Source organism: Watersipora subatra, chromosome 6 (genome assembly GCF_963576615.1).
Source record: "Watersipora subatra chromosome 6, tzWatSuba1.1, whole genome shotgun sequence".
NCBI classification, from domain to species: domain Eukaryota; kingdom Metazoa; phylum Bryozoa; class Gymnolaemata; order Cheilostomatida; family Watersiporidae; genus Watersipora; species Watersipora subatra.
The window spans coordinates 18,276,052-18,292,211 of record NC_088713.1 but is presented as its reverse complement, the minus strand read 5'-3'; the positions used below and the strand labels follow the sequence as shown (position 1 = coordinate 18,292,211).

At 30.4% G+C, this 16,160-nt stretch overlaps 1 protein-coding gene across 1 annotated transcript; it reads right to left on the bottom strand.

The window, feature by feature from the left end:
* Positions 1-280: 280 nt before the first annotated feature.
* On the bottom strand, positions 281-15,335 carry LOC137398088 (microfibril-associated glycoprotein 4-like). The gene is made up of 8 exons (XM_068084195.1): positions 15,284-15,335; positions 11,870-11,959; positions 11,292-11,473; positions 6,780-6,840; positions 3,252-3,470; positions 2,468-2,580; positions 1,074-1,224; positions 281-432 (listed from the first exon to the last, which is right to left on the bottom strand). The coding sequence occupies exons 1-8, from the start codon at positions 15,333-15,335 to the stop codon at positions 281-283; spliced, it is 1,020 nt and encodes a 339-aa protein (XP_067940296.1).
* Positions 15,336-16,160: the final 825 nt, after the last annotated feature.

The window sequence follows — 16,160 nt, the reverse complement described above, 5'->3', positions numbered from 1 at the left end:
AAAGTCTAATACTGAAAGGTTCATAGTGCTGTGAAATATGTAGCTCTCACAGGTAACAGCAAAAAAGTCAAAATGTATGGAAGGAAAATTTTTATCTAATGTTACGATCACAAAATAGCATTAAATAGAGACAATAGATAACAACACTAAACTTTAGTCCAGAATTACCACTCAACCAAGTAAAAGTTCTACTTTACAGAATATCATCATAGCTAGCACAAAACCCATTACGTTGTTGTCACATGTGCGATATTGACTCTGTCAACAATTTCTTTGTACGCTAGTGCCCGAGTTTTAGAGAAACTGCTTTGAACGAATATTCTTGACCTTTCCATCTTGCCCAAACGATGCCTGTACCATATGTTGCATTGCCTCCATCTACCCATTTCCCATTAAGGTTTGAAGAATGGCATCTATCATACCACCAAGCACCTGCAAATAGAGCATTTGGTTAGAAAGTCAAAGTTTTAAGTGTAATTATGATGAATTATAAACCTTAAAACTTACCTTCTGCAATCAGTAAGTTTGGTATATCATCTGTTAGTAATATTCTCTGAACTTTTTTTCACGATTTAATCAAAGTTTTAATCGCTTATAAATAAACAGGACTAGCTTAAAATATTGCATATAAAATATTGCTTAAGATATATCCCATGCAAATGTTTAAACAAAATCTACAAATTAGAATACAAAAGGCAACAGTGGCAAAAACCTTTTATTTATCACAATTTATGCCTTATATTGCGGTCTCAAACATTATGAGTTTAAAGAGATTTGCTACAAATTTACCCATCAAGGTGTTTATGCTAAAGTTAATAGCTGGATATGTATAACTATATTAATTAGATGTATGTCTCAGCATTAGATAGATTAATAACTAGGTTGAACATGATAGTTTTATAGTGCTCTCTGTAGCTTGTTAATCTAACTGACTTAAAAAGACTACTTAAATAATATATGCTATATGTGAACTTTATTCCTGTGATAGTTATGTGAATCTAGCGCCAAGCTCTGGTTAATCAAGAATTTCATAAATTCCAGCATAAATACCAGATGTCAGGCTTAAAAATTACTTTCACCATAAAAATTAGACGCGCAGTTGATGTCTCTAGAATCGTTGTCATTATCAAATGTAGAAAATTTCTCCCCATCATGTGGTACAATCAGAGAGTCTCCAGCATTTCCGGTATAACCATTTACCTGCAGGTAAAATACATGTACATACTTGTTTAAATAATGGCAACAGAAATTTGAGCTGTTGGTTTTTCACATAACAGCCTGTCTAAATATTCTAATGTCATAGACATTATTCAATACTGAATTGCTAACTACAATTGCTTTTTTTTTAAAGTTTGATGAGTATTTTAGTACTGCACAACAAGCAAATTATTACTGTGTTACATATTAAACACTATTTTAAATTGCTTTGTATTGTAACTCAGTTGACTATTTTGGAAATTTATATGATTAAAGCAGTAAGTAATGTAATTGTTAGAAAATCAGTGGATCACAAAGTTTATAGGTCAATGGAAGACTTCAAAATAAGCAAAGTTGTATTTCTTTAACTTGTAATGAAAAGATATATTTATATATTTTGATGTATGCAAACATTTCACTTTAGCCCTGTCTTGATTATACTTATAAAACAAAATTTGGTCACATGGAAACGGCATACTGGCTTTCTCAGAATTAAATAACTTTTAAAGGATTAGCACACAAAAGATTCGGAATACTAATATGTGCGTATTTTTTTAGATTTACCATCACCATAACTGCATGACTTTCTGCATCAATTGATTGAACTTTTGTCATGGCCAAACGCGTTGTCAACATGCTGTTAATGCGTCACCGATCTAAATTTTATTCTACCTAAATAGAGAAAAAACGGATGCATCCTTCATTCACTGAACTTATTAATTTTATTCATAATGATCTTGAGTTAGTTAACTAATTTTCTTTGGAAAATAGTTTTGACCATGATTTACCATATAAAACAATGACAACTAATTTTTATTCAAACTAGGGTTTACAAAATAAATGATCAAATTTTAAAACACATTTGAAAGTAATAGGTAAAAATACACTGGTCAAACGCAAACTAAGGTCACTCAAGATATTACTCATTACAGCCAAATTAAACATGGCCAAATTAGTTAAGGAATAATCCACTTCATTTGACATGAGTTTACCAATAATCTTTATATCTATACAATACGTAATGCTTTTATTTATACCAACAGTATTAGTTGTTTATCACAAACAATAGCAAAACAAACATATTGTTTGTTCATCATAAACTGTAGTAACACACAAAACATTGTTAGTTTATAATAAACTCCAGTAGCTTATGAGCATATCATTTGTTTATGATATTTTATACAATAACAGCCAATAAACTGGTGTTAAGAGATAAAGGACGCAGAGTTTTGTTAAAGAAACTCACATGAAGTTTGTAATCCCCTTCCGCATCATCAATGTAAAACTCTGAGTAATCGGCAGTCCTTGATTCACCATCATGCGCTTCTATATAAACGCTCAACTTTTGGTTTCTTTGTGTCAAATGGTAAATTGAGTCTAAACCTATCAGAAACAAATAAAAAAAACCTTTGTATTAAACATAAACAAGTGTTATAATCTAATTTACAAATTTGATTTGGTGGTTTAATTTTATAATAGTAACTGTATAATGAGTAGAAGGCCTACACCATTTTAGAAAGTTTCTGCTAATTAAATAAATTTGGATTAATTTTCAGAATATATTTGTTAACATGAGTTGGTATTAAGCTTAACAAATCAATTATTCTTGGGAAATTTAGAATTGAAAAAAGGAGACCCACTTTTTAACCTTTTCTATCTAGTTTAATTAACAAGCTTATTAATATTTTTAGTCTGCCGGGAGTTGTTTGCTGTCGTAGAGTAAAGTAAATTTAAAATCAAACAATGTTAGAAGTACAGAAACTAAGAGGTAAATCTATGCAATTTTAAATTGATAATTACACAGTAGTGGCATACAAATCATTCTGTGATTTTATTAACTTAATGTTACTTAGTCGAACCATTATAAAGAAAAACTGAATGAAAAACTGGTTGGAAGCGAAAGTTATATTTTACATATTCCTAACATATTACTATTAAAACACAACAAAGAATTTACCAGAGAACTAAACATAAAGCTACAGAAGTTTAACTGCAGTTTAAAAAATGAAATGGAGCAAACATCAAATGTTTTTGAATGAATTAATAGCTATTACCTATCCAGTATTCAGATTTGAGATATCCAAATCCATGAACATACTCCTTCCATCCTCGATAAAAGTCTACACTACCGTCTATTCTCCTCTGTATGATAGTCCAACCAGAAACATTGTCAAACTCGCAGATAGCCTTTATCACTTTCCATGCGGAATTAGGACAAAGAAAATATATTGCTCCAGAATTCCTCTCTCCCTTGTCAAATGCATCTTGGCAATCTGTTTGCAAATAAATTTTTCATTCAGTAAAGAACTGAAATAAAAACATTTGAAAATACTGGTACTCAGGCTATTCAAAATTCCAGTCTTGGAATTGCGATGACTTATTCTACTTGTATAGGCCATTGCAATTATAGGACCCCACTGCTATATACTGTCTATGCTAAAGAAATGCTCGGTCTTGCTCAAATAATGAAAAGTTTTTGCACAGAAAATTATTTTTTTCTACATATACCATTCTAACTTTCAATCTTCATATTATAAGGAAAGTGTTTTGTGCAGTTAAATAAAATTGAAAAACAAATTTAACAGCTTAAAAGGTTTCAAACTGTTTAAACAGCTGTAGCTTTGAAATTTCATATCATGAACAGAGGGTTCTGTTGAAATAAATTAGGAGAAACCATAAAACAACTGTGAATGTGTATAAATGTGGGCGTGAAACAATTAGTAAGTGATGGCTAAATAAAGTCTGTTTTGCTACGATAACAATGAAAAAGTTATTAGTATACGATTATATGATTTCAACTCATTTTAGTGTTGGCATTGTAAGGCGAATATATTGTATAGAGTGGTATAAAAAGCCTTAGTAATTACCTAATGCAAACACCCCTCTGATGAAAATCATCAAACTTTTATATATGTACTGTCTTTTGAAAATAAGTCACGAAACATTACTTTTACCTTAAAAACTATAGTTGCCCACAATAACTTTAGTGTACTTAGTAGTCTGCAAGAAATGTAATGATCTGCAAAAAAATGTAACAACACAGTTTACTAAGTGCAGTATGTGCCGTGGGGAGGTCTAACATTTGAGACAGACGTACAACATAAATGTTGAACTTAACTTAAATGAGTTTGCTCTACTAAAAAAATCTAGAAGCAAAGTTTAAATACGTATTTTACTAAACTAAATTTCAAGTTTGTCCTAGGCTAAAATTTTATAAATCATCTGCTTTCAAATTTGCTTTTACCTTAATTTACAATGACTAATGCTGAATTGAAATAGCTAAACAAATACTTCAAGTTTTATTCTTTAATTTTTTTATCTAATCTTCAACTTTGTCATGGGCTCAAAGTTTATCACTTATCTGTTTTCTAATTTGTTTTCACTATCATTTATTACAAATTACACTGAACTGGAATGGCAAGCATCAGATGGGAGCCTCGTGAGAGAGACTTTGGCAAATAGGGTATCAGCACTTTTCTCCTAACCAGTACACCGACTACAGAATTTTAACGTTCGAAAAAAAATTGTGTTCATAATGTGTGGCTGAAAGCATTCTTGCCCTTTCACGACAAGGCTAAAAAAGCATCATGTCTCATAAAATAAGGCTGACAATTTTATAGCTGAGTCATGGTATTCTATGTGTGCACTATATTAATTAATAAGATAGCTTGTGCAACTGCAAAAGGGTATACAATATATGCTAAGAGAGATGAAAATAGTAAGAACTGTGGTAACTTGTGGCCAGGTGCGCTTATTTCAAGTGCGCTTAGATGATATTCATGAGTTCCAATCCAGTATGAAGCTCTCTTTTTCATTTCAAGATTTCAACCAGCTATAGTTATGACAGATGAATAACGACAAAAAACTTTACGACTTGTAATACACTAGTTCAACGCGCAGCTTAGCCTGGGTAATGGAAAGTCTTTGCGCAGAAAACTTATCTTTATTTAAGATAATTATGCAACATTTAACATCCTAACTTTTAAACTTCATAGCATGAAATAATCTTTTTTGCGCAGTTTAATAAAATAAAAAGAAAAGATAAACGATGATTTTATGGATCTGTGTATAAGATAGGATACTGCTGTAGTACAGACTTGTTGTAATCAAACTTTTGATTCGGAATACTGTTACCTCTCAATACTGGTACAAAGGTATAAATAAGATATCAGACTTTATTTGTCTGACACTTGGCTGACCAAACAAAGAGAGAATGTAGAGATAACTCTTTCTCTAGAGAGTACAATTGCTAATGTAAAAGCATTAAGCTTTTGCATATTGAACCAAAACAAAAATTATGAGTGTAATGGCAATCTTTAAAATAAAACAGATCACTTAAAAAAATCTATTTAAAACAATGTGATAGTGAAAAAATCACTTTTTAAAAAAATGATGAAAAACCAATGTAGAAGGTAGTATTAGTTAATAAATGTGTAAACCCTTGTCATACAATTTCAACTTTTTCCAGTGTTCGCATCGCAAGATAAATATGTGGTATAGATGGGTATAGAGACCCACAGCAGTTATGTAATGCATATCAATATCAATAACACATTGAAAATTTAGTTATTTTGTTGTAATCAGTACACCAGCTGCAAAATTTGCTGTAGTTTCAAGGAAAACTTTTGATGATATAAATGTATGACAGATAACCAATTCACCTTAAGATGACCAGAATGAGAAACTGTCGTAGGTCCAAAAGTATGGTAAAAGAATCTTACAACAAGGGCATTGTAAACTTTGGATGCACTGTGTCAGTTGATAAGTTCAAGTATTCAATTGTGAAAAGGGTATAACAGATATGGTAATAGGGATTGAACAACAATAGTGGTGTACCCTAGTGGTTAAGTGCGCTTGCTTACAACCTTGTGATTGCAATCTTTGCGAGTTCAAATCTAGTAGAAAGCTTTTTCTTCATTCCTAGATATTAATCGCCAGGACTGGCTAGACACTGAATGATGGCAGACAGTGAAAAACTCTTGAAATGATAACCGTACTACATGTACATAAACATGTACTTCATAAAAAATACATGTATACAAAAATCGGATGTTAATTATTTGATTTGTAAATAAATTACTTGCACCAATATACCACGCAATACAAAAAAGATACATTGTTGGCTATGAATGCTTAATGTACTTTGCAGACAGACACTGCAGTGATATAAATAAATAATCTACACTTTGAGTGCTGCTGATATGCTTAAAATGCTGATAATTTAAAAATGATCACTTTAAATAATAATATATAATAATCAAATAATTTAAACATGTTACAGGGGAAAAATAGACATTCATACTGCATGTCATTAGCGTGGAGAGATTACTTGTATACATATGCTATACATTACCAAAGTTATTTAGTGATATTTTTTGTACATAGTTTTACATAATCTAATGCACACTGTATATGTGTTTCATTATTTTGATAAAGTTTACTCCAATCATTACATTAATTATATTTATTACAAAATAGTTCTGCAATGTAACTTGTTTCTATTCAAAAAAAAAAAACTCAGCAAATAGGATTTGCTATCAGACATTCAGGGATACAATTTATGCTCACAGTGTATGTTATACCTTGATACACCGGAAGTGTAGAGTTAATGCAGCTGTAGTTTCCAGGTGCAATACAGCAATCCTACAAGTAAAAACCTTCAAATCAGTCAGTGTATCAGACTACAAGAGAAATAATATACATGTAGATTGCTCCACCTTGTTAATCTGATGGAAATAATTTCATTCTATGCTAATATTAGTAGAATGCTGATGTTTGGTTGGTTAAAAGCAATTTAATAGAAAAAAACCGAAGAGCCGAATCAGGCTTCTCTTTTCCTAGTTTAATACCGCTTACATGGCATGACTTTAGTTATAATGACAAAATTTAATAAATTTACAGAAAAAACGGCTGATAAACGTGAAAGCTTTTATGCTTTTATTCTAAAATTGTTTGCTAGTTGCATTTACTGGAGTTTTAAGCTTTGAATGGATTAGGAGTTGTTTCCTGCTAACATATTCTCATCCTGCTATTTTAATAATTCTGATATGTGCTTTATAAATCAGTCAAATGCTAGCGATGTACTTCTCTGAGCAGAACTTGTAGACTAAGCTCTCTTTCGGGTGAAGATCACATTTCAATTTATGCTTTGTATACTTGTTGCCATAACTCAGTCAAGATGGTTGATGAGTAAAAACTCTTTTTTAATACTATAAATATGAAACTTACAAAGAATTCAACACCAATGCAGTAGGAATCTTTACAATTGATAAGTTCAGTTATTTAATGAATAAGGCAACAAAATGGGCGAAAAGCTAATTACCTCATCGCTGTCGTATGAGCTACCTATCGTAAACTATAGTAGTTGGAAAATACTTGTGTAGAGGTGTGATGCAATACACTGAACTTATTACATTCATTAGAAAAGCTTCGCCAAATATTATCAATTATAAGTTATTAGCAGTGAGTGTTTCTGTGACGTCGAAAAGTAGTTTCACTGCGAGTGCCTTCGCACAAATTTGACGAACTGAAATTGTATTCACTTCATTTAGATTTTATCATTTTTATAATTTGAAGCTAAAATAGTTCTGAATCTACTTTAAGCATGAAACCCCAGTAATAGTGTTTACATAATTTTAGGACCAAAGGCTTATTTTTAATTAAACTACTTACTCACCTAATTATGGAAACATGTAACTAGTTTTTTAATGGAAGTGTAAATTTTAAAAATCTGTTAATTATTTACTCGATACTTCCTTATTTTTTAAGTTGCATAAAATTAAAAAGACATCATAATCTGATAGATATAACTATTAAAACTTGACAAGACAATTATGAAACACAGTGTATTATTTTAAACTATATTTGTTAGTAATTTTGCTAGTTTTCCAATGACCAAACATGAGCGAAGCAATTGTTTGGGAGATTTACGATAAACGCATATCTGTACACAACTTACGAAAATTATTCATGAACGGCCGTCCCAAACCCTTGTGTCCAAATCTCATCAACAATTTCAACTATTTTTCTATTGAGACGTTTAAAAATAATCACAATACAATTCACATATAAACCTATTTAAATATGTTGCCAAGTCTTTAAAATTTGTAGACAATTTTCTAAAACTAGCCCATCTGATCGGATGATACATTAATAAACAGATTAATTTGGCCTAAAATCACCATTAAAACTTTGCAAGCAATTTTTAATCACAATTAAGACCGGCCAGCGAAACGCCGATAAGGCCGTGCGGCAGAGAGTAGAACCATTAAGTCGTGTGCATCTCATATGTAAAAGTGCACTTTTCGCAAGTCTATAGCATTGTCTAATTGCCGAAGGTTTCTGTAATTAACATAAAATTAATCCTTTCTTTTCTGCCAATTTCATATTAAATAACATTTTGGACAATCCTAATAAGTACTTTGGTATTCCAACTGATGTCCAAAGCAGTGAAAGTAAAGGAAATGACGATGATATTTTATTAACAATTCTTATAAGATTATTACAATATTTAATTATAAGAATAATTATTCCATTTTTTAAAATTATTATAAGACCTAATAATCAGAATAATGATTTGAATTTACAAGATTGAAGTATATAGTGACCGACGTTGGGCAATATGTTACTGTTATTGTTTTTTTAACGATTTTGTTGATGATGTTACGGCTGTGCATAATATCGCGGTACTGCCAAGCGGTTTTAATATCTGCAAAATTAAGTTATAGGCCTACACTTTTTTACTGATACACTAATATTTTTATGACAATCAACTAATATCTGTTTACATTTTTAAATTCAGCATAAATTTTTGCATATAAATACAAAAATCTGGATAAATATCACAACTTATTGATATTGGTTGCTATGACGTTTTGAAATTTATACAAATATGTGCATTGGTTTTCGTTTTGCATACTTTAACACCAGTTTTTTCATAACTGTGTTTTTGCGCTAATGGTCATAATGAATTCAGTTTATTGACCATAAAATATGCTGTAATTAAGCTGGAATTATTTTTTTGCAAAATAACTGAGCATTTTCTCCTTCTGCTTGTGCAGATAACTCTAAATCTCACACACCGGAAGACCATGATTGCTGTGATCATGACCCATTTCTTCACTTTGGTTACAGATCGCTGTCAAAACCATTCTGCATTCAACACAACTAACTTTCAAATGAGTATATTAAACAAGCGGCTTGCTATTTTACTTCTAATATTGCATTTCTCCTACTTCAGGGGAGATATATTAACATATAATCTCTTCCTTTCATTTTTGCTGTTTGTTGTACCTAATAAAACCCAGTACATCACAGTTACCATTGCAGCTACCATTGCAGTTATCCTATTGCATTGCAGCACTATTTGACTGCTAATATTGCATTTCTCAACCATCAGTACCCTTTCTTTTTTTCGATATCACTTTGGTCGTGGGCTGTATGGCAAGGGCATTTCTAGTTTATTAAATATATTTGTTATTAAATTCAATATGTGATAAAAAATTGTGTTTTTAATTAGTTAGTAGTATACTATTAAACATATTTTAGTAACTAGAAATTTCCCTGTCATACAGCCCACAAACAAAGTGATATCGGAAAAAAGAAAGGGTACTGAGAGTTGAGAAATGCAATATTAGCAGTCAAATGGCACTGCATTGCAATAGGATAACTGCAATGTACTGAGTGTTACTATGTACAGCAAACAGCAATAATGAAAGAAAAAGATTATATGTTTATATCTCTTCTCCACAATAAGAAAAATGCAATATTAGCGGTAAAATACACTGATATTATTAGTATGACCAATATTATTGATATAGTAATACAGTAATAATAGAAACCAATGCACAATGTTGCTTACATTTCAAAACGTCACAGCTAACAATATCAAAAAGTTGTGATATTTATATAGATTTTTAGAGAATCTATTTAACTAAGCTATTTAGTAAAATAATAAAAATCACACATTGCACAACATCGGTCACTATATACTTTGATCTTGTAAAATAGAATGCTTATTCTTATAATAAAATCTTATAAAATCGAATAATTATCGTTATAATTAAATCTTATAAAATCGAATAATTATTCTTTTAATTAAATATCGCAATAATCTCATAAGACTCATTAGAAAAAATATCATTGTCATTTTCTTTACTTTCACTGCTTTGGACATCAGTTAGAATACCAAAGTACTCAAAAGTTTCCAAAGTGCCAGTTACTTTGAAATCAGCACAAAAGAAACTATTAACTCTTTAGTACTTCTACACTATTTACAGAAACCTTCGGCAATTCAACAACCCTATAGGCTGGTGAAATGCGCACGCTTCTTTTTTCCGTGAAATGCGCGCGACTTGATGGTTCTATTCTCTGTCACTCGGGGTTTTGTTTGTCGGTCCTATATTTGATAAAAATAAGGCTTGACAAGTTTTAATAACGATTGTCGGCCAAATTAATCTGTCTGTTTGTGTATAATCCGATCAGATGGGTAAGTTTTAAAATATTGTCGACAATTTACAAAGACTTGGTAACATATTTAAATAGGCTTATATGTGTTTTGTATTGTTATTATACTTAAACGACTCAACTGAGCAGTTGTTAAATTTGTTGATACGATTTCGGTACAAGGGTTTGCGATGGCCGTGAATGAATAATTTTCGTGAGTTGTGTGCACATATGCATTTATCATAAATCTCCCAAACAATCGCTTTGCTTGGTTGGTCGTGAGAAAGTCATATGTTGTTGGTGGAAAATTATGCTATCAATAAGTGCTATCAAAATATGCAATTTTTATTAAAAAATGTATATTTTTATTGCACATATTTTTTTAGTAAAAATCCTATATTATTACCAACAATGCTATTTATTAATATTACTCAAATGTCTTCAAATAGTTTGTCATCAAGTGGGTTTGTTAATTTTTTCAAATAAGTCTTATTACTCCTTTACGTAATAATTATTTTTCAACTTGTAAAACATTGATATTTAGCTCTAATTCCCATAAAACCAATTTTCAGAAACTAGACAGAAAATAAATCAACCCTGTAGAAAATGAGTCATGAGTAATATAATCATCATAAGTACATGTAACTTACCTCAACAGTTATGTACAATGCATTTTTCTCCATATAAACCATTTTAGAAGTAGATCTGTTTGTGATCACATCCAAAGCAGAATTAAAAAGCATGCACTCTCCAGAAGCCTCATCCCTCAAAGCGGAGAGGCATGAACTCTCAGATGTACACTGTTGTACACAGTGAGAAAGAGTAAAGCTTTCTGTAAAATATATAGTTTTCTTACAGTTATAATAGTAAAATGTAGTGTTAGTGACTTTTATTAAAATTTATAAATCATTAATTTTTGCAAAACCTTTATTGGCTAACTGATGTGATTTAGTGAGGGTGATTCCTGAATATTTTTAATGCAAAAAAAACATACATATTCTGATTCACTACGATATTTTCTCTCAATTTAATCATGATAAAGCTTTCAGCAACACACACCACCATTGCAACTTTTTTATTTCAATAAACAGAAGCTATAAAATATTTGTAAGTCAAATAGCCTGAGTTACTTCCATTGTAAGCAAGACATGCGTTCACTAGAAAAATAACGATAGTGTGAGCTCTCACAAGGTATGGCAGCTACTTATTACATTTATAATATAATTACTTTTGCTATCATATGCTGATATGATGTTCTTTTTAACAACCTCGTCCACATTTCTTGTTACAGCGTATTTCTGCGCACTTCCTGCATCAGCTGTAAAATACAGTGTCACAGTAAATATCATCTTTAAGAACAAATAACAACTTCTTTCCATGATGGATGTCGACTCTACTACTAAGAGTGCTGATAAAAGATCTATATTTATATGATAGCGTTTTATCGACTTTTATATTGTTATACGGCATTTATGGTAATTGGATTTTATACCTAAATTGAAAAATGCAATATTAATACTGCTTAACCTAATTAAAGCTGGTCAGCTATATCTAAAAAATCAATGAAACAGTCCATTAAGTAATTATCATTGTTTTCTGACACAAATTTTCATAAATATATAAGACAGACTCTAAAGAAATCAATAACATTAACTAATGTTGCTATCTAATAGTATTAGATATTCAACATTACCTTATTGCGTGAACTTGGTACATGACATAGTCACATTTAATAGCCACTAGCAATAAGTTTCACATTGCTTGAGATTTAGTTCAATTTTAACACGAATTGCAACACTTCTCAATGAGGCCGTTCAGTAAAAGCAATTGCCCGTAATAAATACAATGCACAGTTAGAGTTTGTAATCAGACGGTGGCACATTTATATAAACAAAAAAGTTATAATTTTGCTAATCAAGCTCAGCATTGCTTGGAGTAGCAGTTAGTAGAGTTTGGCTAATCAAAGCTAAATGTATTGAATTAAAGTGTCATATATAGTAAATTTCTACACTGATTTCAAGACAAAAATATATGAATGCGTTCATTGAGAACAGTTTTCCTTAAAGATGAGACTACAAAATAATATTTTTGTACACTTTAGTAAGAAGTGCGGCAATATTTTTGTCATGTGCTATTGTTTTAGATGTTTGAGTTGATCTGATTGCCAGAATGTTTCAAGATTAAAATCATCAAAACTTGAAAACTGTTGAAACAATCAGATATTGCTAAAATGCAACTATTACATCTTTAATTGCAAAGAGGCAGACAGAATAAAGGCAAATGAAGCGGCCACTTGAATGCATAATTTAGCTTGTATCAATTATTGCAGAGAATGTAACTAGTGACGCCATTTTAGCTTATGTTTTTATTCTAAGAGTTTGAAACGGGGTCAAGTTTTGTCAATTTTAATCTTTAAGCATCCTGGCAATCAGATTACCTCAAACGTCAAAAACAATGGTGAATGATAACAATTACTAAAATTTCTTATAAAATTAACTGAGGTTTTATTTAATTTTATCTTTAATACATACTAAAAAGCATTTTTGAGTTTCTAGTCAAATAGAATGTGGTACAGTTATATGGTGCAGTTACATGTAGATGGAAAACAATAGTTCTAAAATAACCAGTTACTTGGAGGGCACACACTATCAATCTTTAGGTAAATTCTTTATGTTTTCTATACAGCAAAATACGAAATTTATAAAAAAAAGTATTTTATAGATGTAAATATTATAAGTTCATATTAAACAATTGCCTTAAGTAATTAAAATTACTTAAGCAGTGCAGTAACTAACCAGCTAGCGAAACAAAAAATAATTGTAATGGTTTAGAAGTTTTTTAAAAGCTTACTCATTGACTTCATAAACAGTGGCAAGACTTGGAAAGTTGGAATAATATTTTGTAGATGCAATTCATAGCATAATTGCTATAAAAAGGTGAACACGTTTTGTGTGTTATAAGTAAACGATTCTAAAAACATCTTAATTTTCAGTTGCTGTGCTGATACTTCATGTTGAGTTGATATTTTCTATGCTCATTATGCATGTATGATTATGCTTTAACTTTAAAATAACCAGGTACACATACAAGTGCTCAAAACAGCTCACTCATTCAAAGGTTAATTTAAGATTTACATTTTGCAATACATCACCTTTAACTAGACACTGAAATTTAAACTTTGAACTGCTACAAGCGAAACAATATATGAGTTTTATAAGCTTATAAGTAAACCATCAAAAAACCAACATTGGTTCTCTCATTTACTCGGAAATAAATCTTTGTTTTAGGGCTAAGAAAGAATCTACTACTTGAGTAATCAGAGCCAACAACTGAGTACCTACCTTGAAACATGTGATAGAAGGCTCAGAACGAACCACTTTTCTATATTTTATGTACAATCTACAAATTATACTGCTAGTGTTTGTTATTGCTCTAATCATACGTGTAGTTCATCGGGCAATATTTGGTCATTTTTATACATTTTTCTGACTTATAGATATGGTAGTTGGACATACATGACCTTGAAAAATAACCTGGCAGTTTTTTATTTAATGCGATGCAAGTAAAGTTCCCTTGATATTTTGCACCATTCATAATATTGTATACTCTAGCGTATTTGGGTAAAACTTCAAAAAAATGGGTAATTTCTATTCGGTAGCATATTTGGATAAAATTGAGTCACGCACGATTTACCTAAATTTTAAATTTAAACTTTAAGCACATTATACAGATAAACTTTATATTATAAAATTGTAATATTCTATTTTAATCAAATAGAATGTAAGTATTAAAAGTCAATAAAATTTATTGTGAGACATTTTTCTGTGAGTTTTTTGTGATGCTGCATGTACATTATAGTGTAACTATTCATTAGACTTTCTTGGGTTTTCAACTAAATAAAAAACAATAGTAAGCTCGAGGATTCTAGAACTTTAGAAATTTTCACCAATTGCTACAGGTGTGTAGCTACATGAAGTTACTCTTGAATGTTTGAGAAAGTTTTTATGGTGCTTCATGCACAATGTGGCTATTCAATAGGCAGCCTAGATTTTTTCGCTGAGCGAAATGCAGTAGTTAGCTCAAGGATTCTACATGCAGAACAGTCACATAAATAGTCATACAGTATTAATTATGCAAAGTTGCTAGAATCAGTTATGTAAAACAGTTATGTAAAACAATTTTTTTATCTTTTGTTGACAATAGATTCTGTTTACATCATAGAAGTCTAATGAAAGTAAAATTTTACTTTCACATGTTTTTAACCAAAGATTCGATAGTAAATTTCTAAATACTTTCAGTGAATCTTTGTTGCGAGGCTGTTATGTAATACTTTGCCTATAGCTATAATCAAACCAACTTCTTTAAAACTGTTTTATTTTTGGTATTTTGTATAAATCACACTGACAAGCTTTGTGCCAACTACTTATCAATACTGCAATTTGATCTCAGAAAAAAGTTGTTGATTTGATAACATCCAACTTGTAACAATTTTGAAACTCTAATTTAATATACACAATTTAGCAATTATTTACCAATTGCATTCTACTTGATGCAAATTAAAGAAGAGATTAATGAAAATGGAAATCTAGCTTTACCAAAGCTTATGTACGTAATTACGTGTTAATGACTTAAGTCTTTTTACTTGGATTTATAAATGCAGGAGGTACGGGTGGAGGTACGGGTGACTCACTCATTTTTAATCCTAACAAGACATGTTTTGTAAAAAATGGATGATTGCTCCTCATCTGCTCTATGCACTCCACAAATTAGTATCATCAAAGTTCGCAAAGTTACTTTTGAGATATATTGTGATTTAAATAATTTATTAATTTAGTAACACGCTAAAATAGGTTTAATATAAAATTGTTAATTCATGTTAAATTTTATTTTACTATTCTCTTGTAAGTAGCTAATAAATTGTGCTTTGTGGGAAGTTATTTATAAAAATAATCCCGGGTTATAATTTGCTGAACCGTTTTTGTGTGTAAATACTTACTAATATTTGTTAAAAGAGTTTATGATAAATTCTGAACTCTTCTTCAAGTTTTAGCTGGCTGGTGATCAAATTCTTGTCACTTTTTTATCAATAATTTTAATTACTTCACTACTCCATCAACACAAAATGTTAGTAAAATTTAATTTTTTCACAATAATAATTTGTCTTGAAATATTGGCATTGCAAAAAAAGGACATTGCGAATCTGACAGCAGACCATTGACATAATTTACTACACTACGTTGTCCCTACCGTAATATGGCACAATAACCTGCATGCTTTTACATTGCTTGCAAAATTACTAGCAGACTAGAAGTTGATGATTGGGCTACAGATCATGACAAGTAATGTAACATCATAAGCTAGCTTCAGAATTAGGACACGGCTCTTAATCTTGTAAGCTACTAGATTTATGAGCTAAGTTACACAACCTAATTGGTTAATTATCTTATTACCTTTGCATTCAGAACTATTTTTAAAGAACATTCATTCTATTCTAAATGTAACACACATATTATGATTTG